This window comes from Equus caballus, chromosome 10, assembly GCF_041296265.1.
Source record: "Equus caballus isolate H_3958 breed thoroughbred chromosome 10, TB-T2T, whole genome shotgun sequence".
Classification (NCBI taxonomy): domain Eukaryota; kingdom Metazoa; phylum Chordata; class Mammalia; order Perissodactyla; family Equidae; genus Equus; species Equus caballus.
Window position 1 is genome coordinate 20,428,566 of NC_091693.1, and position 26,127 is coordinate 20,454,692.

At 57.6% G+C, this 26,127-nt stretch overlaps 1 protein-coding gene across 1 annotated transcript; it reads left to right on the top strand.

Moving 5' to 3' along the window:
• The first annotated feature begins 603 nt into the window (after positions 1-603).
• MYBPC2 (myosin binding protein C2) lies at positions 604-25,870 on the top strand. The gene is made up of 28 exons (XM_023650221.2): positions 604-1,369; positions 2,771-2,860; positions 3,409-3,495; positions 3,827-3,975; positions 4,404-4,521; positions 4,982-5,030; positions 5,216-5,275; positions 7,295-7,491; positions 7,762-7,894; positions 9,552-9,676; positions 9,766-9,871; positions 11,617-11,789; positions 13,162-13,327; positions 14,356-14,462; positions 14,818-14,847; positions 15,312-15,451; positions 16,577-16,736; positions 16,824-16,928; positions 17,362-17,550; positions 17,941-18,075; positions 20,077-20,244; positions 20,420-20,508; positions 20,608-20,803; positions 21,072-21,211; positions 22,369-22,528; positions 22,689-22,825; positions 24,242-24,428; positions 25,753-25,870. Exons 1-28 carry the CDS (start codon positions 1,225-1,227, stop codon positions 25,761-25,763), a joined length of 3,552 nt encoding a protein of 1,183 aa, XP_023505989.2. The 5' UTR covers positions 604-1,224; the 3' UTR covers positions 25,764-25,870.
• Positions 25,871-26,127: the final 257 nt, after the last annotated feature.

Here is a 26,127-nt window from a genome sequence, read left to right on the forward strand (position 1 = left end):
CTGTGCCCCTCTCTCTGGATCCAGCCCTCGGGCTGGCGGGGCGGGGCGCGAGGCCCCAGGTGGCAGCTCCACCCTCCCGGGAGCTGCGGGTCCACCGCCTCGCTGGGCTCCCGGAGCGGCGCGGCAGTCTGCCTGGCAACCCGTGACGTCACGCGGAGGCTGCCTCCGGGTTGGCTTGGCGCCCCCTGGAGGCGGGACAGTTTCCGGCTCTAAGGGGCTTTTGGAAAAGGCGGAGGGGGGAGCTGGGAAGGAAGAAAACCCGGAGGGACTTGTCTTCCCTACCACCGGCTCCTTCACCCTTCATTACTCCCCCCCCCCCAACACCGTCTTCGCCGTCACCCCAAGCCCCCCGAGCGCTTCCCCGCCCTCCTCCCCACATCACCTGGTGTACGCAAGACCCTCTCCGCCCCCATCCCCTCCCCCTACCTCCTTCGCCTCCTCGACCCGGCGTCCAGCCTCCACCACCCCCATTCAGAAAGCCACAGGTCCCCCTGCCGGGAAGGGCGCCAACGTCCGGGCAGCCCTCCAGGGCCTTCCCGGCCTCCCCGCCCGCCCCCGCGGGGGGCACCCGCCCCTCCCCCGCGTCTGGTGCCCGCCGCGCCCGCTCCGGGAACCGCCGCGGCGAGCGGGCCAGGCGCGGTCCCAGGAGAGGAGGCGGCCAGCCTGGGGTCCTAGGTGGCCGGGGCCCCAGGCCTTCGGGTGTGCCCACGCCCGGGCGCTGGCCTCCGGAGTCCCCGAGCCCCAGTGCCCTGCCGGCGGGCACGGAGACCTCCTTCCCCCCGCAGCCGTCCTGCCTACGCTGGGAAACCGGACCCTCCCTCCCGGCTCTGGTTTCCCGAAAACTCCTGACTTGCAGATGCTAAGAATGGCTTTCTAGACCCCGTCTTCCCTCCCCTCCCCCCAGGCCGGAATTCTGGCTCCCAGCTCTCACCCTTTCTAGACCCCAGCCCCTGGCCGTCCCTCCTCCTAGGACCTAGGAGTCCAGGCCTTCATCCTTCTCCTTCCTCCAGGACCCAAAATCTGGGCCCCAGGTCCCTTCTGCCCCCAGACCCAGGAGTCCAGGCCCCCAGCCCCTCCTCCCTCAGACCCAGGTGTGGGAACCCCAGCCCCCTCCTCCTAGGGGACCTGGCATCCAGCCACCGCCTTGTCCAGCTGTTATTTCTCGCCCTTTAGAACACGAGGGTGGAATGTGGGGCGGCAGGGGAGGGTGGGGAGGCACATCCGATGCCTCCCAGAGCCTCCTGGGAGTCTCTGGCCTCCTTAAAGGGCTCCCCCTGGGGGCCCACCTGTCCTCCCCAGGGCCCAGCAGGACACAGCTGCGGTCAGAGGAGCGGGAGGAGGTCCGCCGACATGCCTGAGGCAAAACCAGGTGGCTTTCCGGTCTCCCTCCCTATGTGGAGATGCATCCTCTTTTCCGAGTGGGGGACCAGGGGCCCCTCTCTTTGTGGGTTTGGGAGGATGCGGTGCCTTCTCTGTGCGGGGAGGGGTTCCTTCCTTGTGTTGGGGTGGGGGGTCCCCTTCCCTGTGCCGCTAGGGCATTCCTTTCTCTGTAGGGAGTTGAGGGCCATCTATGGGTGCAGATGGACATTCTCTGTGAATTTGAGTCCCTTTTTCTCCATGGGGATGGGAGTCCTGTGGATGTAGATTGGGGAGTCTTTGCGTGGCGATTAGGGTCCTCCACATTTGGGGATGGGGGCAGCTGGGAGGGGACCGGAGCCACTTCCCTGAGGATTGGGGCGATTCTCTATAGGAGAATGGGGCCCTGGTGTGTGTAGAGGTGAGGGGTTCCTGTCTGCGTGGTGAGCAGAGCTCTTCTCTGTCCAAGGATGAGGGCATCTTGTTTCTATGGGAACTGAGGCTTCCCCAGGTAGGAATTAGGGGACCATCTCCATCTAGGGGCCGGAGCACCTTTCTTTATTTGCAGTTTGGGGGCCCTTCTTTCAGTCGGACTGGGGAGCATTTCTTTATATGAGGTGGGGGCTTTCCCTCTATGCGGGAGTGAACAGGAGAGACACAGCCCCAGGAGGACTCCTCCTTCTGGGGTGTCCAGTCTGCTGGCACCAGGCCAACCAGGCTCTGGGGTGGGAGTCCAGCCCCTTGGTGTAGCTGGAGCCCTGGAGGGCCGGGAGCCAGAAGACAGAATAGATGAAAGATGCTGTGGTCAGCACAAGGTGTCCAGTTTCCAGCCCAGAGGAAGAGCTAATTATACCCCCAGAACCCAAAAGGTCAGGGCCTGGTGGCCTGGGTGGCAGGGGCATGGCCTGTCTGGGGAAAGAGGCAAGGGGAAATCTGATCACACAGATTCTCGGGATTGGAGATAAATTTACGTCTGCATGGGCAAGACTCCTGCGTCTGAGGGAGGAGGGGCTGGGGGCCTGGACTCCCGGGTCTGAGGGAGGAGGGGCTGGGGGCCTGGACTCCTGGGTCTGAGGGAGGAGGGGCTGGGAGCTGGACTCCTGAGTCTGAGGGAGGAGGGGCTGGGGGCCTGGACTCCTGGGTCTGAGGGAGGAGGGGCTGGGGCTGGACTCCTGGGTCTGAGGGAGGAGGGGCTGGGGGCTGGACCTCTGGGTCTGAGGGAGGAGGGGCTGGGGACCCAGACTCCTGGGTCTGAGGGAGGAGGGGCTGGGGGCCTGGACCTCTGGGTCTGAGGGAGGAGGGGCTGGGACCCAGACTCCTGGGTCTGAGGGAGGAGGGGCTGGGGGCCTGGACCTCTGGGTCTGAGGGAGGAGGGCACTAAGCGCATGCTCAACTATGAATGTCTACCTCTCAGCGGCCAAAAAGGCCCCCGAAAAGAAAGATGCTGCCAAACCAGCTCCCAAGGAAGCCCCCCCCAAGGAGGCTCCTGCAGAGCCCCCCAAAGGTGAGATGGCGTTCAGGTGGGCTCTGCAGAACTTGCCACCTGATCCCCCTGGCTCCCCTCACCTCTCTGCACCCTCCCTGCTCTTTCCCCTTTATCCTTTCTCCCCACAGCTCCAGAGCTGACCCGCCGCTCCCCTGCTCACAGCCCCGCATGGCTCCCCAGTGCCCCCAGGACAGAGCCCAGCCCCTCGGCCTGGCCCTCAAGCCCCCAGCAACTGGCTGATTCATCACGGCTTCCTGCCCAGCTCTGAATGCCCCAGTCCATCTTTACACCCCTCATACCCCAAAGCCCCATTCCAGACCGCCCAGTCCACCACCCTCCACTTCACAGATGAGGAAACTGAGGCCCAAAGGGGTGGGGGAGCCTGGCCATGGTCATGCAGCTGCCTGGGTGATGTGCGGTCTTTCTCAGGTCAGGAAAAGCCACTTCACCCCATGCCCTATGGCTTTTGAGCAGAGTCCCTCGCTAGCTCTAAGCCCCGCCCCCAAAGTGGCCTGTGGCCCCCTCCCCAGACTGCCTCAGACTCCCTAATTCTGTCTCCTGAGCAGAAGCCCCTCCTGAGGACCAGTCTCCCACTGCTGAGGAGCCCACTGGCATTTTCCTGAAGAAACCAGACTCTGTGTCTGTGGAGAATGGTGAGGGGGGTCTGAGGGAGGAGAGGGTGGGGGCCAGACTCCTGAGTCTGAGGGAGGAGGGGCTGGGGCTGGACTCCTGAGTCTGAGGGAGGAGGGGCTGGGGCTGGACTCCTGGGTCTGAGGGAGGAGGGGCTGGGGCTGGACTCCTGAGTCTGAGGGAGGAGGGGCTGGGGCCTGGACTCCTGGGTCTGAGGGAGGAGGGGCTGGGGCTGGTCTCCTGGGTCTCAGGGAGGAGGGGCTGGGAGTTCCAACTTCACAGTTCTCTCTGCGGAGTCTAAAGGTTCCTGTCCGGCCCCTCCCTCCCGTCCCACACCTCCCACCTCCCACCCAGGAAAGGACACGGTGATCGTGGCCAAGGTGAACGGAAAGGAGCTCCAGGGCAAACCAACCTTCAAGTGGATCAAGGGGAAGTGGCTAGAGCTGGGCAGCAAGAGCGGGGCCCGATTCACCTTCAAGGAGTCCCACGACCCTGCCAGCAATGTGAGGACCCTGTGGGGACGTGGGGGCATGGGGGCCAGGGCTGGAGGCTGTACGGGCCCTGCTTCTCAGAAGGCCTATTGCCTGAGGCGAGACTGCGGGCCTGGAGCCCTGTAGATGGACAATGGGGGCTCCATGGGTGGAGGTTGTGCGGGGCTGCTCAGTAGAGGTTGTGCTGGGCAGGAGGGGAGAATGTCGGGTCAGGGCAAGGTGCAGTTGGGCACTGCCCATGCACTCCCAGAAAGATCTCAGGGGTCAGGGATGTGGGCCCCCAGGGGTCAAGACTGTCCAGGCATGGGAAGAGACAGCTGGCCCCTCCCGTGGGGCAGGGGTGAGGACTCGAAGAACGAGCTGTGGGGTGGGCTCTTGGGGAGGTGGGGTGGTGCTGGGGGGTGGTCGCGTGCCCCCACAGCCCTGGCGCTGGCCCGCAGGTGTACACCTTGGAGCTGCACATTGGGAAGGTGGTCCTTGGGGACCGTGGGGATTACCGCCTGGAGGTCAAGGCCAAGGACTTCTCTGACAGCTGTGGCTTCAACATCGATGTGGAGGGTGCGTTGGTGGGGGTGGGGGCCTGGGGTGCGGGGCTGGGATCCGGGGACTATGTACCAGCCAGGTGTAGGCGAGCAGACAGATGTGGGGACGAGGCCAGCACAGGTCTTTGGGGAAAGAAGTCCAGATGGAGGGTGTATAGGCTCCGGGGGTTTGCAGCCCAGGATGTGTGAGGCCTTAAACATGGAGGGCACAGGGAATGAGGTTGCCCAGGCCTGGGGAGAAGGGCGTGCTGGCCCAGGTGTGAGGGGTATAGGCTGCTGAGAGAGAGTGGTGCACAGCTGGCAGGGGAATGAGTCTAGAAGTAAGCGTGTTCAGGCCCAAGTGAGAGGGTGTGCTGTCCCAAGAGGTGGAGGACCGGGGGTCTTGGGGGAGGTTGTGCAGGCCTGGAGGGATGCTCTTGGGTTTCGACTCCTCCTTGCCTCCCGCTCACCCTTCTTCCCCTGTCACCTCTCCCCAGCACCCCGTCAGGACTCCTCTGGGCAGAGTCTAGAGAGTTTCAAGCGTTCGTAAGTGACCCTGGACCGTGGGGAGAGGGAGGGGGTCTCCTGGTGCCAAGGATCATGGGAGGGCCTCCCGTGGGAGGAGGAGCAGTGGGAGGAGGGGGGATCGGGGAAGGCACGGAGTGGGGACCCAAGGTGAGTCTGAGTGTCCAGACCTCCGTGGGGTTCACGCCTCCTCTCCATGGCCACAGGGGTGAAGGGAAGATGAAAGACGCGGGCGAGCTGGATTTCAGCGGCCTGTTGAGGAAAAGGTGAGCCCACCCTGCCTGGCACCGAGAGGGGAGCTGGGGGCTCAGCGAGGAGGAGGCTGGTGGGGGAGACCCCACTGCCATCCCAGGACTCCCTGCTTACTCCTTCTCCATCTACCCATTCCCCGCCCACCCAGCCATCTGTCCGTCCACCCATTCACCCATCCACCCACACCCAAGCAACTTTCTGTCCACCAATCCATCTACCTACCCACCCTTTAATCCATCATCCTCACCTCCATTTCCCTGTCCACTCAGATTCCAGTTCACCCAGTTATTCACCCACCCAACCACCCATCCACTTGTCCACCCGTCCAGCAGTCGGTCCACTCATGCATCCATCCAACCAGCTACCTCTTTATCCATCTATGATCCATCCACCTTCCTGTCCATTTGCTCAGCCATCTACCTACATATCCATTCATCTACCCACCGTCTTCCCACTTGTCCGTCCACCCATCTGCCATTACACTCAGCCTCCCGTTCATTAACCCAGTCGTTCATCCTTCACCCACTCACTCCATTGTCCACTTCCCCACCTATCGAGGCACCCGTCTGTCCAACCTTCCCACCACCCATCCGTCTCCCAGCCGTCCACCTTCCCGCTTGTGCAGCCATCTGTACCTGCATCTCTCTCCCAACTGAGTCCAACGTCCCACCCTCTCATCTGCTCGTCCACGCACCCATCCAGCCAGGCGTTCCTCGATCCACTGTTCATCTCTCCAGGGACACACCCATCTACCCAGACAGCTCTGTTAGATTGGTTGATGTGAAATTGCTGTTCTGTAGGTCAAAAATGATTGGATATTGGCAATTTCATATTGTTCAACACGATACTTGTCCATTCATTCAGTTATTTATTGTCTGCTGGTCCGCCTATCCATCCTTCTGCTCGCTCATCTAGCCCTGCAACCAAGTCCCCGACAACCTATTTACTAGTAGATTCATCTGTTCGTCTTTACCCAGCCAGCCACCTGTCTGGCCAACTCCCATTAACATTTTCACCCAAGTGCCCACCCAACCGTTTGCCACCAAACCATCCACTGACCCAGCCATCCTCCATCAACCCATCCACCTATCTTCATGCCGCCTATCCCTCACCAACCCACCCATCCATTGGCCCATGCATCCATCACCCTAGCCGTCCATTGACCCTCCGCCCACCTATTTATCAATTCCGCACCCAATGCTCTGTACTTCGGTCCAAATATTCGTATGTCCCCAAATTCCTCCATCATCTATCCTCCCTTTGTCCCCTTCCCTTCCTTCCTTCTTTCCAGAGATCCATTCACTCTCGCACTCATGAAACATCTTCTGAGGCCTCCCGTCTACCAGGCCCTGGGCTGAGATCGGGGGACAGAGAGAAGTTTGATGGGCCCCCGACGTTGAGTCGCTCATTGCCTTGGGAAGATGGGTCTGATCCAGCAGACATGGACACAGACCAAGGCTGTTTAGTGTGGTCTGAGAGAGGGTCCCACGGGCGCCTTGTGAGAGCCCAGAGTGAGGGCAGTTCATTGCCCGGAAGGGTGGGGGCTGCACGGAGGAGGGAACTTTGGTACTAGGGCTTATAGGATGAAGAGGAATCTGTCAGGAAGAGAAGGTGGGGAGGGGTCGTAGGGCAGGGAGATATTTTATACAAGGGCTGGGCGGCAGGGGAGAGCCTGGAGTGTTCAGGAAAAGGCGAGTAGCATGGTTTGGTTGTGGAGGTCGCGATGGGATGGTGGGTGGGGTCGTGATTGCCAGGCCGAGTTGCTGGGGCTTCCTCCGGAGGGCAATGGGGAGCCATGGGAGAGTTTTGAATGGGGAAGGGATGGCATCTGCTGTGGGGGTCAGAAATATCCCTCTGGGGCCACGTGTGGAATAGATTGGAGAGGGAGAGGCTGGATGGAGGCCAGGTGGGAGAGAAGAAGGGGCAGCAGCAGCCTCTGAGAAAGAAAGCGACACGGCAGGTGGGTGGAGAAGGCAGAGGGAGACCCTCACCTCCTCACCCCGTGGTGGCCCAGCCTGCTCTCCCACCCTCAGGGAGGTGGTTGAGGAGGAGAACAAGAAGAAGAAGAAAGATGATGATGACCTGGGCATCCCTCCTGAGGTTTGGGAGCTCCTGAAAGGGGCAAAGAAGAGCGAGTACGAGAGGATTGCCTTCCAGTACGGCATCACCGACCTCCGGGGCATGCTGAAGCGGCTCAAGAAGGCCAAGGTGGAGGTCAAGAAGAGCGCAGGTCAGCGCTGGTCTGAGGGGAGGTGGGCCCATCCCGCGAGGACCCTAGCATCATGGGTGTTCAGTGTTTGGACCCTGGACCTGTCTTTCGGAGGTCCCAGTCTGAGGAGTGATAGAGCCCTGCTCTCGGGGACTTCCAAGGTCATAGGAGGCTCTCTGACCTTGACCTTGGAGAGCCCGTGGGCTCGGGAGGGAGACTTGACAGCCCTGGGAATGACCAGGGCGGCGAGAACCTCACAGCTCTGTCGCTCCCGCACCCCTCCATCTGTAGCCTTCACGAAGAAGCTGGATCCAGCCTACCAGGTGGACAAGGGCAACAAGATCAAGTTGGTGGTGGAGATCAGTGACCCAGACCTCCCCCTCAAGTGGTTCAAGAACGGCCAGGAGATCAAACCAAGCAGCAAGTACGTGTGGGGGCCCGTCCCTGGGTGGGGGAGATCTGAGTCCCAGAGAGAGAGCGCCCGGGAATAAGGCTGCCACCCCTAACCCAGAGGAGACCCACGTCCCTCACCCACGTGAAAAGGGCGCGCACCTCAGTAGAATAACAGACAAAGACAATGACAAACACAAAGGCAATGAAAAATAGGAATTCGGTTGAGAGGAAACCCAAAGGGCCAACACACTGTGAAGTACACCCGACCTTGCAAATCATCCTCGTAATATAATAATGCAAATCAGAACAACAGTCTTTCTGCTCTCCAAGTGCTCAAAAACTTTACAAAATGATAAAACCCAGAGCTGGAGAAGACAGGGAAGCGGGTGCACAGATGTTGCTGGTGGGAACGTAAGTTGCTAAATCTCAAAAGGCGGTGTATTAAAACGCCTTTAGGCTGCGCGGTTCTAGGTGTTTAAGGGAATTAGCACGATTATGCATATTTACCTGCAAGCTTCTTCATGGAAGCCTTTGCTATTGTCTTGAAAAATGGAAAACAGGGGCTGGTCCCATGGCCAAGTGGTTAAGTTCGCGCGCTCCGCTTCGGCAGCCCAGGGTTTCACCGGTTCAAATCCTGGGCGCAGATATGGCACCGCTCATCAGGCCACGCTGAGGCGGCGTCCCACGTACCACAACTAGAAGGACCCACAACTAAAATATATTTACAACTATGTACTGGGGGGCTTTGGGGAGAAAAAGGAAAAATAAAATCTTTAAAAAAAAAAAAAGGAAAACAAGCAAAATGTACAGTTCCATACTAAACGAAGGTGCTGTGAAGTCACTAATAAAGATATTCTAAAACACATACTAACACGGGAAGCTGTTTGAGATTATTGTTATGTGCAGAGGCATAGTTCCCATTTCTGCTTCGAAGAATGTTAATCTACATATGTAGAAAGAAAAAGGTGGGAGAAACAGAGGCCAAAATGTTTGCAGGAGTATCTCTTGGTGGGACGGCTATGGATGGGTTCTATTTTTATTATTTTTTTTTCTTTGCTGTGTTTTCTAAATTTATCATCATGAGCATTTTAGAGGAGATAAAAACTTAGGTCAGTTAAAGTATAGGTTAAGTTGCTGTAACAGAGTCCCCAGAACGCATTAAGTTGGAGAGAAATGTATTTCTAGCTGATCGAGGCTGGTGGGCTGCCTCTCCTGGTAGAGATTTTTCGGGGATCCAGTTTCCGTATTTTTGGCGACATTGTTTCTTGTGGCATTGTCCTCCTCTGCGTGGTTGAGGCTATGTCTGGGGGACAGGAAGTGGGAAGGAGGGAATCCAGAGCAAGCAACTCAAAGTCGCAGATGACTGACAGTTACGCACCTCACATCCACTCACACTCCATTGGTCGCAGCTCAGTGGTGTGGCCAACCCAGCTGCAAAGGAGGCTGGGAAGTGTAGTTCTCTCGGTGGGTAGCTGTGTGCCACGACTAAATGGAAGGAGAAGATGGGTATGGGTGGACAGATAGCATTTCCGCTGTGGTCATTTAAATACTAGAACTTGGACCGTCTATCCCCTCCTGCACAATTTGGCTTTGAAAGGGAGTGACTTACCCTGGGAACTGGTGGACGAGTCTGCCCCAGGGCTAGGAGCTTCTCCGTGCCCTGGGCTGAGCTGAGATTTCTGCACCAGGTACGTGTTTGAGAATGTGGGTAAGAAGCGGATTCTCACCATCAACAAGTGCACGCTGGCGGATGATGCTGCTTATGAGGTCGTCGTCAAAGACGAGAAGTGTTTCACCGAGCTCTTTGTCAGAGGTGAGGCCGGGATTTGGGCCTGAGCTTGGGGAGTGGGGCTCTGGAGGGGTCATGAAACTCCTGACCTCCTGTTCCCCCATGCCCCACAGAACCTCCGGTCCTGATTATCACACCCCTCGAGGACCAGCAGGTGTTTGTGGGCGACCGGGTGGAAATGTCAGTGGAGGTGTCAGAAGAGGGTGCCCAGGTCATGTGGTAAGTGACTCTTGATCCCTGACAGAGGTGCCCACAGCTTCTTTGCCTCAGCCCTGATCTTTATGACCTCTCTTGGAAATTTCGGACCTTTACCCACCAGTCACCAGGAAACCTCAGCCTTTCTCTATAAATCCTGACCTTCACCCATGACCTCTTTCTAGAACTTCTGACCTCTACCCATCCCATTCTCTTTGGGATCCTTCTCCTAATTCCTACTATCTCAGATTCATTAAATTATTTATTCATCCATTTAATCAATTATCCATCCTTTGGTCCATCCACTCATGTATCCATCCATCCATCCATCCATCCACCCATCCACCCATCCATACTTTCATCCATCCACCCATCCGTCCACCCATCCATCCCATTGATTCATCCACCCATCCATCCATCCATCCACCCATCCATCCACCCATCCATCTACCCATCCATCCACCCATCCATCCACCCATCCATCCATCCACCCATCCATCCACCCATCCATCCACCCACCCATCCACCCACCCATCCACCCACCCATCCACCCACCCATCCACCCATCCATCCACCCATCCATCCATCCATCCATCCATCCATCCATCCACCCACCCATCCACCCACCCATCCACCCACCCATCTACCCATCCATCCATCCATCCATCCACCCATCCACCCACCCACCCACCCATCTACCCGCCCATCCATCCATCCATCCACCCATCCATCCACCCATCCATCCACCCATCCATCCATCCATCCATCCATCCACCCACCCATCCACCCACCCATCCACCCATCCATCCACCCATCCATCCATCCATCCATCCATCCACCCACCCATCCACCCACCCATCTACCCATCCATCCACCCATCCATCCATCCATCCATCCATCCATCCACCCACCCACCCACCCATCTACCCGCCCATCCATCCACCCATCCATCCGTCCATCCATACATCCACCCATCCATCCATCTATCCACCCACCCACTCACCCAACCAACTACTCATCCATTCGTCCATCCCTATATCTATTTACCCTTCCAACAAATACTTATTGAGCACCCAATGTGTGGTGACACTCTTCTACATATTGGAGATAAAATGGGGAGAGACTCTATCAACATGGCGCCTGCCCTTGTGGAGTTTATAATCTGGTAAGTTGCTGAGGAGTGTGTGTATAGGAGATGGAGATAGACGTTAGTCAAGCCATCACACAAGGAAATGTGAAAGTTCTATTTTGACAAGTATTTCAGAGGATCAGTAACTGATGCTGTAATTGCTTTCTAATAGGACGAAGGGACTCAGGAGGTCACAGAAGCCTCCCTGGAGTAGGTGACCCTTGAGCTGAGATTTGAATGAGAGGAATTAGAAGTAAAATGGGGAAGGAGGAATGTCCCAGGCAGGGAAGTGCCCTTTACAGAGGCCACGATAGTTGACATCTCTCTGTGACCCCAGGACTTCATGCTCTCACCTCTTCCTATGACCTCTTTTTGTGTCCCCTGACCTCCAACCGGAACCTTGAGGCATCTCCCTATGGCCTGTGACCTCCTCCTCCTCTTTTTGTCTCCTGACCACCACCTGTGGCCCATCCGCTCCAGATGCCTCTGCCAACCTTAATCTCTCCCCTGTCCTGTGACCTCCCTTCTGACCCCTGACCCCTGCTCAGGACTGTCTCTCTGGTCCCTGACTCACTTTCTGACATCCAGACCCGGGGCTGTACGGGCCCCTCACTTCCCCCTTCACGTCCCCTCCACCCAGGATGAAGGACGGCGTGGAAATGACGCGGGAGGATTCCTATAAGGCCCAGTACCGCTTCAAGAAGGATGGGAAGCGTCATATTCTCATCTACTCCGAGGTGACCCTGGAGGATAAGGGTCGCTACCGGGTCATGACCAACGGCGGCCAATGTGAGGCCGATCTCATCGTGGAAGGTACGGGGCCTCCGGGTGGGGCAGGGGCCGCACTGCTTATGCCTCTCCTTGCAGCCCAGGGTTGCCCAGGCCCCAAATCCTGAAGTTGTCTCTTCTCTTTGCCTCACACTCTATCTTCAATTCACCGGCAAGTCCTGGTGGCTCCACCTTCAAAGGGGAGCCTGAATCAGACCCCTCTCCCCACCTCCATTGCCCTCACCTAGCCCAGGTCTGCATCCCCTTGTGCCTGGACTGTTGCAGTAGTCTCTTCACTGGTTGCTGTGTTTCCACGCCTGCCCCTACCTTGTTCACACACCCCAGCCAGAGTAACCCTTGTAAAATGTGAGTCTGATGGTGAAAACTGAGCACATAGTTCACAGTACTGGACAATTTCCTGTGTTGTCAATTTCCTGTAATGGTCAGTTTCCTGGTTTGATATTGGACGACAGTTACGTAAGATGTCACCATCGGGGGACATGGGATCCTATGCACTCTTTCTGCAAACTCCTGTGAGTTTCTAACTCTTTAAATATAAAAAGTAAAAAAAAAGTTCCCAAGACATTTATGGGCCAAATAAATTATGCTACATCCATAGGTAGCTATAAAAAAGGACAGTTTTTAATTTACTCATATGGAAGGATTTCCAAGATGTATTGTTAGGGGAAAAAGCACATATGCTACTATTTTTAAAAGAGGGAAAAGAGAGGAAGGAAGGCGGGAGGGAGGGAAGGAAGAAGGGGAGAAAGGAAGCATATACACACATTTGCGTTGAGAGCTCCAGGCTGGATGGAAGCTGCCTGTGGGTGGAGATTTCTCCCTCTCTATCTAAATCCTCTTATCATGTTATTTTTTAAACCACGTAAATGCATTATTTTATTTAAAAAATACAAATTTTTTAAAGTGGAAGTCAGATCCCAGCCGTCTTCTCAACCCATCTTCCTGCCTCACTCAGGGCAACGCCAAGTCCTCCCCGTGGCCCATGAGGTCCGTGATCTGGGCCCATCTGCCCCCGCCCATTTCATCTCCAACCGCGTCTGCCTTGCTCCCTCCCTGCTGGTCGGCTTGCTGTTTCCTACGCCAACAAGCCTGCTTTCCTCCCCAGGGCCTTTGCACATGCTGTGCCCCATACCTTGGGGACTCCTGAGTCCTCCCCCGGGTTCTTCCCTGCCCTCCCTCAGGCCTCATCGTCCCCTCTTGTTGTATGTTGATGTGTTTTTCCGTTCACTGTCTCCCCGGTAGAATGTGAGCTCCACAAGTCCAGTGGATAGTTTCCAGGTTGTTCACGGCTGTATCCCCAGGGCCTGGAACAGTGCTTAGCACATAGTGGGTGCTTGCAAATATTTGTGGACTGACTAGAGTTGTGACGGCCTCATCCCCTTCTCTCCTCATGCAGAGAAACAGCTGGAGGTCCTGCAGGACATCGCGGATCTGACAGTGAAGGCCTCAGAACAGGCCGAGTTCAAGTGCGAGGTGTCGGATGAGAAGGTGACGGGCAAGTGGTACAAGAATGGGGTCGAGGTGCGGCCCAGCAAGAGGATCACCATCTCCCACATTGGGAGGTGCGGAGCTGGCTGTGGGGGTGGCCGGGGGCGGGGCATGTGTATCAGTTAGCTATAGCTGCGTAACAACCATCCCAAGACTAAGTGGTTTCAAAGAACAAGGATTTAGGGCCGGCCTGGTGGTGTAGTGGTTAAGTTCACATGTTCTGTTTTGGCGGCCCGGGGTTTGTGGGTTTGGATCCCAGACACGGACCTACACACCACTCATCAAGGTACACTATGGTGGTGTCCCACATACAAAAGAGAGGAAGATTGGCACAGATGTTAGCTCAGGGCCAAACTTCCTGACCAAAGAAAAAAAAAGAACAAGGATCTATTTAATCATGAGTCCGCGGGTTGGCTGGGGGCTGGGTGGTCTAGAATGGCCTTCCTCGTGCCTCTGTGGTCAGTAGAATGTCAGCTCTGCAGATCTTTCTCTGCTTGTTCACCAGGCTGCCTCTGCTCTGGTCCATGTGACCTCCTGGCATAGTCATGTGGCAGTCAACTCCGGAGCGGGGATCTAGCTAGGGAGACGAGGGGCTGGAACTCAGCAGGGAGCACACGGCCACCTGGGATAAACACTCGGTCACCTGTGGCAGCAGGCAGCCTCCACGATGCCACAGGACATTGTGTCCCTGTGGGTTTCCTGACAACAGCTCCTGGCGGAGTGTAGGCTTCCTCTGGGTTCCATGTAAGGAACCTGGCTGCTGGTGGTGTCAATAATGATGAGAACAACTCTTAACGCTTATAGGACACTTACTATGTGCCAGAGAACCTTCTAAATGCTTGACAGCAGCCCTGGTGTAGATGGTCATCATTACCTCTGTTTTATCAGTGAAGAAACTGAGGCACAGAGAGGTTAAGTAAATTGCTCAAAGTCACACAGCTAGCAAGTGGCAAAGCTAGATTTAAACCCAGGCCGTAGCATTCCAAAGCCCAGAATAAAATGGTGAGCGCAGGCATGTCCATTGCACTGAGGAGGGTACTTCTCCGTTGTGGTCCCCGGGGCGACCTCGCCTGACCCCCGCCCTGTCCCCCCAACCCCTTAGGGTCCACAAGTTGGTGATCGATGACGTCCGCCCTGAGGATGAAGGAGACTACATGTTTGTGCCCGATGGCTATGCCCTGTCCCTCTCGGCCAAGCTCAACTTCCTGGGTGAGGAGACCCCTTCCTCTTCCCGCGGGGACCACAGCCCCACCCTCCTGGACCCCAGGGCCTGGATTCCCCCCTTCAGGGTTAAAGTTCCCTGGCTGTACACTGGCAGTGGCAGCAGGCACCTGCTGACCATGGGTGGACTCAGATGAGAAGATGAGGCAGAGAGCACTGTGTACGCTGAAGCGCGTCCGTGTGCAGGGCACGTGGGAGGAGGGACAGTCATGGACCTGAATCCACCCCCAGCCCCCCGGGTCCCCTGGTGATGCCAGACCCTCCCTCCCACCTCTGGGCTGTGAGGGTGGGATAAGTGGCTGGCTCAATTTAGAACTAACTGTTGGTTTTCTTTGTCCTCCAGAAATCAAGGTGGAGTATGTCCCTAAGCAAGGTAAGCACCGGGGGCTGCTGTGGTACCCTGGGTCCTGGGTCTGAGGGAGGAGGGGCTGGGGGCCTGGACTCCTGGGTCTGAGGGAGGAGGGGCTGGGGCTGGACTCCCGGGTCTGAGGGACGAGGGGCTGGGGCTGGACTCCCGGGTCTGAGGGAGGAGGGGCTGGGGGTCTGGACCCCTGGGTCTGAGGGAGGAGGGGCTGGGGGCCTGGACTCCGGGGTCTGAGGGAGGAGGGGCTGGGGGTCTGGACCCCTGGGTCTGAGGGAGGAGGGGCTGGGGCCTGGACTCCTCGTCTGAGGGAGGAGGGGCTGGGGCCTGGACCCTTGGATCTGAGGGAGTCTGAGGCTTGGGCTCCTGGTTCTCTATGGCTGCTGAACCCTGCTTCCTGGCAGAGCCTCTGGAGGGGATTGGGAGGGCCCAGCTGCCCTCTCTCAAGTTGCCCAGAATCTCTGCTCTTCCACCAGAGCCACCAAAGATCCACCTGGACTGCTCAGGGAAGACCTCAGAAAATGCGATTGTGGTTGTGGCTGGAAACAAGCTGAGGCTGGACGTGTCCATCACAGGGGAGCCCCTTCCCGTCGCCACCTGGCTGAAGGAGGATCAGGTATGGTGGGACATGCCCTATGCCCTGACTTTTCCCTCTCAGCTCTTCTGGGTGACTTTAGGCAAGTTGCTTTCCCTCTCTGAGCTTGAGTTTCATTGTCTGTACAATGAGGATTATGATTCCTTCTTCAGGGGGTTGTTTTGAAGATTGGAGATTGTATTTGTCCATCACATGGTTCTGGCCTAGGACATGGTGGGTGCTCCATCCATTCATCTATCCATCCATCCATTAATCCATTAATCAACCAACCAACCAATCCAACTATCCATCAACTCATTCATCTTTCTATTCATCAGTTAATTTAGAGATTACTTAATTCGTCGAGCCATCCATTCTTCCAGTAATTAATCAATTTGTCCATTTATCCATCAATCAATCCTGTTATCCATGCATGCATTCATCCATCCACCCACCTACCCATCCATCTATCCATCCATCCATCCACCCACCTACCCATCCATCCATCTATCCAGCCAGCCAGCCACCAACCTATCCATCCATCCACCCACCTATCCACTCATCCATCCACCCACCTATCCATCCATCCATCCAACAAATATTTTCACCTCGTATATTCCAGGCCCTGGAATAGTTCAATTTTTCTTCTCTCCTCTGGGCTTCCATTTCCTCTTCTGTGACACGGATAGACTTGACTCCATCTTCCTTCATTCCTCCCTCAGCAAACACCCCCCGAGCTTTCCTCTCTGCCAGGCTCTGTGCGCCGGCACTGAGGATACAGCCGTGAATCAGACACAGCCCCCGCCTTCAGGAGCCTCCTCTTTTGGAGAGAGGCAGACACGTGCCCAAAGAGTCACAGTCCAGGGTGATGGGGGCTGAGATAAAGGGAGGTACTGGACACTATGAGAATTCAGGGGATGGGGCATCACTTTCAGCTGGGGGCATCCAAGAGGGCTTCCTGGAGGAGGCAACTTCTGGGCAGGTCCTAAAGAATGAGTCAGAGTATAGCAGAGAAGAGTGGTCAGGGCGTTGCATGGGTCCAGGGCCTTGTGCGTTGTGGGGTTGTGGGGTGACGGAGGGACATGGAGATCTTTGAGCAGGGGAGAGGCAGAGGCAGGTCTGGGTTTGGGGAGAGGTTGTGCAAGGCCATTTGGTTGCTGTGTCCAGGTGTTCTTGGCCACCGAGGGCAGGGTCCGCATCGAGCAGCGGGAGGGCAGCAGCAGCTTCCTGATCGAGAGTGCCGAGCGAGGGGACGAGGGCCGCTACACCATCAAGGTCACCAACCCGGCCGGCGAGGACGTGGCCTCCATCTTCTTGCGGGTTGTGGGTGAGCAGAGCGAGCCGCGGGGGGCTGAGCTGGGGGTGGTTCCTGGAGGCCGTGAGGGGCCCCCTGACTCTCCTGCCTCCCCCCCAGATGTCCCAGACCCCCCAGAGGCTGTGCGTGTCACCTCGGTTGGAGAGGACTGGGCCGTTCTTGTCTGGGAGCCACCCAAGTATGACGGGGGGCAGCCGCTTACCGGTGAGTGCCTGTGTGCCGGAGTCCCCATAACCTCTGACCTCTCCTGCCCTCTGACTTCTCCTTGACCTCTGAGAGTCCTTAGCATCCTTGATGACTCCCCTGAGACCTGGTTTCTGTCTTTGAGATCTCGCGATCCCTTTGGTCTTCTCCATCCTTCTTTGCTCCCTGACGAGCCAGGAATCTTCACTTTGGCCAAATAGCCTGGGATTTTCTGTGACCCCTGACCCCAACCCAGGACCTGTGACCCTTCTTGATCCCTGACCCCATGACGGGTGACCTCTGACTGCTCTGTGCCTTTGAGATCAACCCAAGATCCATGGCCTCTTTGGGCCATGTGACTTTTTGATATGACCCCCCCCGCCCCGACTGACCGGCCGCCCCCCTCCGCGACCTCGCCCTGAGCGCCCGCTCCTCCGTGCCCGGGGGTGGCCAGGGTACCTTCTGGAGCGGAAGAAGAAGGGCTCTCAGCGCTGGATGAAGCTGAACTTCGAGGTCTTCACGGAGTTGACTTACGAGTCCACCAACATGATCGAGGGTGTCCTCTACGAGATGCGCGTCTTCGCTGTCAACGCCATCGGCGTTTCCCAGCCCAGCGTCAACACCAAGCCCTTCATGCCCATTGGTGAGGCCCCTCTGCACCCTCGCCAAGCCCCCACTCACCTCCCACCCGCATCCTGCCTGTCACTGATCTCTGACCCTACACCCTGGCCTTTGACCCCCAGCCCTACCCATCCTCCTGACCTCTTCCTGACCTAGTGCATCACTGCTGAGCTCAGTGATCCTAGACTCCGTGCTGTTGCCTGAATACTTCATTGACCTCTGACCTACCAGACTAACACCTGTCCCCGCCCCTGGAGACCTCACTTCGCTTGACATCTTGTCTTAATGACCCATGATGACATGTCCTTGCTCGTTGACCTGTGATCCCTTTCCTGACCTGTGACCCCAGCCCCTCCCTGTGACCACTGACCCCTCACTTACCCCCACCTCCCCTTTCCCTGGGTCCTTACAGCGCCCACGAGTGAACCCCAGCACCTGATGGTGGAGGATGTGACAGACACCACCACCACCCTCAAGTGGAGGCCCCCGGATAAGATTGGGGCAGGTGGCATCGACGGCTACCTGGTGGAGTACTGCGTGGAGGGCTGTGAGTGACCCTGTCGGGCCCGGTGGGGGCAGAGGCTCACACAGAGCCCCAGGGGGGGTCCCATCAGGGGACTGCATCAGGGCAGCGCAGAGAGGTCTCTGGTGCGGTGGGCTGCCCTTGTTCTGTCTGCACTTGCATGAACCCCTGGGATGGGATGGGTCAAGCTAGGCCCCCAGTGACCAGCGTGTCCTCTCTCCCTCCCTCTCCCCTTCTCTCCCTCCCTCCCTCCTTCTCTCCCTTCCTGCCTTCCACCTTCCCCTACTCTCATCCTCCATACAGCAACACCTTTTCATCCATCCATCTATCTTTCCATCCTTGTATTTATCTGCTACCTGTATCCCTTCTTCCTCTCATCCATCCATCCATCCATCCTTCTATCCATCCATTCATCCATCCATCCATCCATCCATCCATCCATCCATTCTTCCATCCATCCATTCATCCATCCATCCATCCATCCATCCATCCATCCTTCCATCCATCCATCCATCCATCCATCCATCCATCCTTCCATCCATCCATCCATCCATCCATCCATCCATCCTTCCATCCATCCATCCATCCATCCATCCATACTTCCATCCATCCATCCATCCATCCATCCATCCATCCATCCATCCATACTTCCATCCATCCATCCATCCATCCATCCATCCATCCATCCTTCCATCCATCCATCCATCCATCCATCCATCCTTCCATCCATCCATCCATCCATCCATCCTTCCATCCATCCATCCATCCATCCATCCATCCATCCATACTTCCATCCATCCATCCATCTTTCCTTCCTTCCTTTTTCCCTTCCTTTGCGTTGCCCTTTTGTTTCTCCCTCCCTCTCTCCTCTCTTTCCTTCTCTCCTTCCTTCTTTCCCTTCCTCCTTCCTTCTCTTCTTTCCTCCTTCCCTCCTTCTCTCCCCCCTTCCTTCCTTCCTTTCTCCCATCCACTTGCCCACCCAGTCATCCATCCCACCATCTCTCTATCCATCTGAAAATCTTTTGGATCATCTAACTATCCATCCACCCAGTAACATTTATTTCATCCATATCTTTACCTCTTCACTGCCATCTTTCTTCCCACTTCCCTCCCTCCCTCCCTTCTTTCCATCCATCCATTTCCCTATATGACCATCCAGCCATCTGTCTATTGTCTCTCCAGCTGTCCGTCCATCCATCCGTCTGTCCATCTATCTGTCTGTCCATCCACCCATGCATATTTCCACACATCCAACTCTCCATCTTCCATGGAACAAACGTGTTGAGCACTGACTCCGTGCCAGGCCCAGTGCCACGGCTATGGGGATACCTCCGACACGGTCGTCTCACTGGGAAGACAGACGTGATCACCTCGACACCGTACCCCAGGTCTTAAAGTGACACAGATATAGGTTCCTGTCCTGCCTCTGCACTTTCTAACTGTGTGGCCTCGGGCAAGTCCCTGAGCCTCCGTTTCTCCAGCTAAAACTGGCGAAGACAGCTCCCATCCCAACAGGGTACCGTGATGACTGCATGTGGCAATGCGTGGACACGACGGACGGTCGGACCCCGCTCAGCCCCTTCCCTCTTTCTCTTCCTAGTCCCCTTTACCCCATTCCCACCCTTGCTGACCCCTCCCCACTCTGTGGCAGCGCCGCCCTGATGTCTCAGACCCCGCTTGGTTAGAGTTCACCCTGTTGATTGTTGGTCTGACCCATATCGGTTCACCGACCCCCGACCCCCAGTGATAAACCCAAGATGGAAGGGCGCCTGTCACCGAGGCGGGGAATCCCAGGAGGCGCCCCGAGTTCCTCACCCTCTCTGAGCCTCGATTTCCTCCTAAGATGAGGGTGACACGGGGCGGAGGTGGGAAGTAGAGCTAACGTGTGCCATCTTGTGAACCTGGTCCTAGTAAGCGCTTAGTAAGTGTCAGCTGCCTCTCGCTCGCTGAGGGAAGGGACATGGAGCCGAGGGAGTCCTGGGAGGGGCCGGAGGGAAGGCCCACAGCATCGCTTGTCTCTCGCAGCCGACGAGTGGATCCCGGCCAACACGGAGCCCGTTGAGCGCTGTGGCTTCACCGTCAAGAACCTCCCCACGGGAGCGAAAATCGTCTTCCGGGTGGTTGGGGTCAACATCGCGGGGCGCAGCCAGCCGGCCACCCTGACCCAGCCGGTCACCATCCGGGAGATTGTGGGTGAGTGGCCCCTGAGCCCCGACCGTGTTGTCCTAAAGACCAACTTGGTGTCATCCGGCCCTGCCCTTTGCGTGTCACATTCAGCCGTCCTCTGACGACCTCGTCGCGCTGGTCTCTGTCCTTCCCTCGCGTGCCCCCCAAGCCCCGTGCTGAGCACCCCACTTCGTGCCCTCAGAGCAACCCAAGATCCGGCTCCCGCGCCATCTCCGCGAGACTTACGTCCGCAAAGTGGGAGAGCATCTTAACCTCGTCATCCCCTTCCAGGTGCGCAGAGCTGGGGTCGGGGGTCAGGGGTCGAGGGGTCAGTCCCTGCCACGGGAGACCCTGCTGACCTCTCCCCCGACCCCCGCTGCCCCCGTGCAGGGAAAGCCGCGGCCGCAGGTGGTGTGGACCAAGGGCGGGGCACCTGTGGACACCTCCCGCGTGCACGTGCGCACCAGTGACTTCGACACCGTGTTCTTCGTGCGCGAGGCGGCCCGCTCCGACTCGGGGGAGTACGAGCTGAGCGTGCAGATCGAGAACATGAAGGACACAGCCACCATCCGCATCCGGGTTGTGGGTGCGCAGACGGGAGGGAGGGGCGGGGATGGGTGAGGTGGCAATGAGGGAACGCGGGGTGGGAGGCGAGGCAGGATGCTGGCGGCCCAGGATGCAGGGAAAGAGGAGAGACTGGGATGGGGCCAAAAGGTGAGGAAAAGGGAGTCAGGGACAAGGCCTAAGAGATACCAGAATTGGAGGGGGGGGCGGGGGGGTGGGCATGGGGCGAGGACCTGGACTTTTAGGGATCCTTGGGCTGGCCTGTACCCACCGCCCCCCACCCCTTCCAGAAAAGGCAGGCCCGCCGGAGCACGTGATGGTGAAGGAGGTGTGGGGCACCAACGCGCTGGTGGAGTGGCAGCCCCCCAAGGATGACGGGAACAGTGAGATCACGGGCTATTTAGTCCAGAAAGCCGACAAGAAAACCATGGTGAGACCCCGGGGCACCCGGGGCTGGGGGCAGACAAGCTGGCCCGATGCGCAGAGCCGGCACTGCTGTTCCCATTTCACAGCTGGGGAAACCGAGGCGCCCAGAGATTGGGGTGAGCTGGGGGGAGAGAGGGAGGCCTCGGGGCTGAGATTTGGCACGTGGTGGGTTTTCTTTTTCTCTCTTCTTTTTTTTATTGAGGTAGAATTCACATAAGAAAATTAAGCGTTCACCATTTTAAAGCGGCATTTAATGGCATTTTAGACATTCCCAGGCAGCCCTGGGGGTCTAGTGGTTAAGATTGGGCGCTCTCACCGCCGAGGCCCGGGTGCGTTTCCCAGTCGGGGGACCACACCACCCCTCTGTTGGTCGTCACACTGTAGCGGCTGCGTGTTGCTGTGACACTGGAAGCTGTGCCACAGGGATTTCAGACACCAGCAGGGTCCCCCATGGCGGACGGGCTTCAGTGGAGCTTCCAGACTAAGACAGAGCAGGAACAGGGACCTGGCCACTCACTTCCGAAAAATTGGCCATGAAAACCCTGTGAATAGCAGCAGAGCGTTGTCTGATCAAGAAGGGGCGAGGATGGCGCAGGAGGACCAGGCAGGGTTCCGCTCTGCTGTGCACAGCGTCCCAGGAGTCGGAATCGACTCAATGGCACCAACATTAACAAAAAGCACATCCCCGATGTTGTCAACCACCAGCTGTCTCCGGTACCAAGACATTTGCATCACCCCAAAAGGAAACCCATAGCCATTAAGCAGTCACCCCCATTCCCTCCCACCCAGCCCCAGGCCACCACGAGTCTCACTGATGGCTTCCTGTCTCTATGGATTTGCCTGTTCGGGACATTTCACATAAGTGGGATCCTACAGGATGTGGCCTTCTGTGTCTGGCTTCTGTCAGCGTAGTTTTCTGGACTCCTCCACACTGTCACACGTATCAGGCCTTCATTCCTTTTTCATGGCTGAGTAATACTCCATGGTGGGACCGACCGCCTTCTGCTTCTCCATTCATCCACGGGTGGACGATTGGGCTGTGCCTGCCTCCCGGCCGCTGTGAACGGCGCTGCTGGGATTGGCGGGCTTTCCGAGCGTGGCACACACATGGGTGTATTTCCTCACCCCCGGTCCCTCTCGTGTCCGTGTCCCCGACTCTAGGAGTGGTTCACCGTCTATGAACACAACCGGCACACCTGCTGTACCGTGTCCGACCTCATCATGGGTAACGAGTACTATTTCCGCGTGTACAGCGAGAACTTCTGCGGTCTCAGCGACTTGCCGGGCGTGTCCAAGAACACGGCCCGGATCGTCAAGACAGGTCTCACCACCTGCCTCCGCGGGCCCCCCTCAGGGCTGGGGTTCAACCTTGCCTCCCCTCCTCTGCCCCCCACACCCCCAGACTCCGAGCTGATGGCACCTGGTGATGGAGGAGGGGACACATGAGCTTGGTCACCTACAGTGCATCTCCCCTCCCCCAGGAATCACCTTCAAACCCTTTGAGTACAAGGAGCACGACTTCCGAATGGCCCCCAGGTTCCTGACGCCTCTGCCCGACCGCGTGGTCGTGGCTGGCTACGCCGCGGCTCTCAACTGCGCCGTCAGAGGCCACCCAAAGGTGCCGTGCGCATGCGTGTGTGTGTGTGCACGTGTGTGTGTGTGTGTGCAACCCTGGAGGGAAACCTTCGCCCAGATGACGCCCCCTCCTCCTGGCCACTCCGCCTTTCCTCCCGAGTTCTCTCTCCTCTCTTAGGGGATCTGCTCCCTTTTAACCCACTTCCTGTCTCCCTCCCGCTCGAACCAGAGCCCCAGTCTCAGATCCTGACACTCTCACCTCCCTGGGCACTGGCAACCTTTGCGGGGGAGGGGGGTCGTCTACACCTCCAGGGCTCCCCGGCGTCTTCCCGCCCCGTCCAGTCTCCAGACTGCCATCTGACCAGGGGTCGGCAAACTCCAGGCCAGACCCGCCCGCCACCTGAGTCTCTCAATAAAGTTTTATTGGAACACGGCTGTGCGCACTCGCTTGCGTACTGTCCGCGGGGAGGGGACCACGGGCTGCAAAGCCTAAAATAGCGACTCCCTGGCCCTTTGCAAAGTTTGCCGACTTCTGGTCTAATTCCCAGCTTTAAGCTTCAGCCCCTGGGGTGTACTGTGGGTTCATTCGTTCGTTCAGCTCCTCCATCTCCATCTGTCTGCTTTGTTCACAAACTTCACTCATTCACTCATTCATTCACCTCCCCATCTGTTCACTTAGTTCATTCATTCACTCTGTTTGCATATTTACATCACTCATTCACTCTGTTTGCATATTTACATCACTCATTCACTCTATTTGCATATTTACATCATTCATTCACTTTGCTATTTACATCACTCATTCACTACGTTTATTCTTTCAACACACATTGTCAGAGGCTTTCTATCTGCTGGGTGAATCAGACAAGAATTTCTGTATGTTGGGGGAGCCTGGCACTAATCACATGAATGAGGGTACAATGAAAAAGGGTGGCACCTGTGTGAGAGAAGAGCAGGCCGTTGGGAGGGGGAACTAGGCATTCCCGCCACAGCCTGGGGGCTGGGAAGTGACGTGTGAGGCCTGAACAGAGGCAAGTGCCGATGGTGAAAAGAGGAAGGAAGAGCAACATTGGAAGAGGGAGTCTGCTGGTCTGTCTGGGGAACAGCAAGGTGCCCGTGTGGTTGGTGCAGACGGAGGGAGGGGGTGGGAGGTGAGGGCAGAGGAGAAAGGAGGTCAAATCATGTAGGGCCCTGAGGGCTGCAACGAGGATGGAGCTCTTCATTCTGACAGCAATGGGGAGCCCTCCCCGCTACCCTGCCAAGTAGAGATTATCAGCCTGCTTTTACAGAAGAAGAGACTGAGGGTCAGAGAAGAGCAGTGACTAGTCCTAGCTCATCCAGCTCAAATGAGGCGGTGACACAGCCAAAAGGAACATCCAAACCTGCCTCCCCAGGCCCGTTTGGCCATCCCCCAGGGGTCCCTCTCTGAGCTGGCCTCCTCTCCCGCTCCCATCAACAGCCAAAGGTGGTCTGGATGAAGAACAACATGGAAATCCGCGAAGACCCAAAGTTCCTGATGACCAACTACCAGGGGGTCCTGACGCTGAACATCCGCCGCCCGTCCCCCTTCGACGCCGGGACTTACTCCTGCCGGGCGGTCAACGAGCTGGGGGAGGCGCTGGCTGAGTGCAAGCTGGAAGTCCGAGGTGAGGATGCGCGGCCGGCACTCCACCCGGCCTTCGAGCCCTTGAGAGCTCCCAGAGGCCCGTGCTGGGCTGGGCTGGGCTCCGAGCCGGGCGGCCCTTTAGGACTGTGACTGGGAGCTGGATTAGGCCCCACAGGCTCGATGCAGTGAAGGCGGCACGGGGCGCTGGAGGCGTGGGGTGCGGGGAGCTCTGACCCGGCCTGGGTGGGGGTCCCAGCTTTGTGAAAGGACACAGAAGGTGTGAAGGGGGGCCGGAAGAGCTTAGAAAACGATCATGGAGGCCCCAGTGAGCCCGGGCCGACCTGGGGAGATGTGTGGGGTTGGCGTTGAAAGAAACATGGGTCGTGGCAGAGGAGTGGGTGCTGTGGGAGCCCAGAAAAAATGCCTCCCCTCCACAGCCTGTCCCCTAGCTGCGCCCCTCCTGTCCCTGCCTCTGCCCCACAGTGCCAGCCCAGCCTCCTTGGTCCTCTTCCTCCCGAACTCTCACCCGGCCTCCTCGCCTCTGTCTCTCCCTCCACTCCAGCCCCCACAGGGCTCTCTATCCAGAGTTGACCTGCCCCAGCCCTGCTCACAGCCTCCCCGGGAGCCCCTCAGCCTGGGGTCATGGTCCTTCATCCAGCCCCAACCCTGGCCCCTCTCCAGCCTCACAGACCCTGTTTCCCTCCACACTGTTCCAGCCACACCAAGCGGCTGGCGGTTGCACAAACTGGCCATGCCCTCTCCTGCCCCTGGGACTTTGCACATGCTGTTCCCTCTACCCTGCACACTCTTCCTCGCCTCCTCCACTTTGGGCTTCAGTCCATCAAGCATCAGCTTGGTGGGGAGGCCACTAACTATGTCCCTCAGAGGTGGGTGATGTTAATAGGGGCTTCCCAAGTCCCTCCTGGACTGTGACGCCCCCAGGCCCTGAGGACAGCCCAGCAGACAGAAGCGGCTGCAGACCCTTAGCAAGGGCTCAGAGAGACCACTGTCGGGGCACGTCCTGTCTGTCCTTCTAGACCACTGCCCTTCCAGGAGGACCCCATCTCTAATGTTCCACTGTCCCCTTTTATCAACTATGGAATCAGCCCAGAGACATCCCTACTTTGGGATTCCCAGGACGGCTGGTCACCAGCCGCTGCTCAGCAATCCCTGATCAGAAGGTCCCAATTTGGGGTCCAAACTACAGTAATCCCGGGCACCATGATGCTGGTTGACCGCCCCCCAGAGACGAGGGCCGGGCGCGGGGCGGCGGAGGGAGACTTGGGCTCCCTGCTGGTCAGGTGAATCCAGGGGACATAGGGGGCTGGGAGCCATGCGTTTCCACCCCCTGTCTCCTCCCACAGTGCCGCAGTGAAACTGTCTTCCGCCTGCCGAGACTGGTGGCTGCTGAGTCCTACCCCGACCCCCCACGCTGTGTCCTTTTCCGGAGTTGTCACTGAGAAGATAAGAGTCTTGTCTGCACCGGCCTGTGTCTGCCCTTCTTGAATGTGTGGCGCCGCCTCCCTCCTCCCGGCGGGGTTGGTCACTGCGGTGGGCGATGGGGACAGCCGGGTTGGAGGGGCAACCAGGCTAATGCAGCCCGGATGGAACAGACCGTGGGAAAGGCTCCTTGAGCCAGGCTAGTGCGTTGCCATGGCAACCACAAAGGTCAGAGTTGAACCCAAGGCCACAGTGGAGGGGGTCCTCTTAGACTAGCTACTCGGAGTGGGGGGCACGAG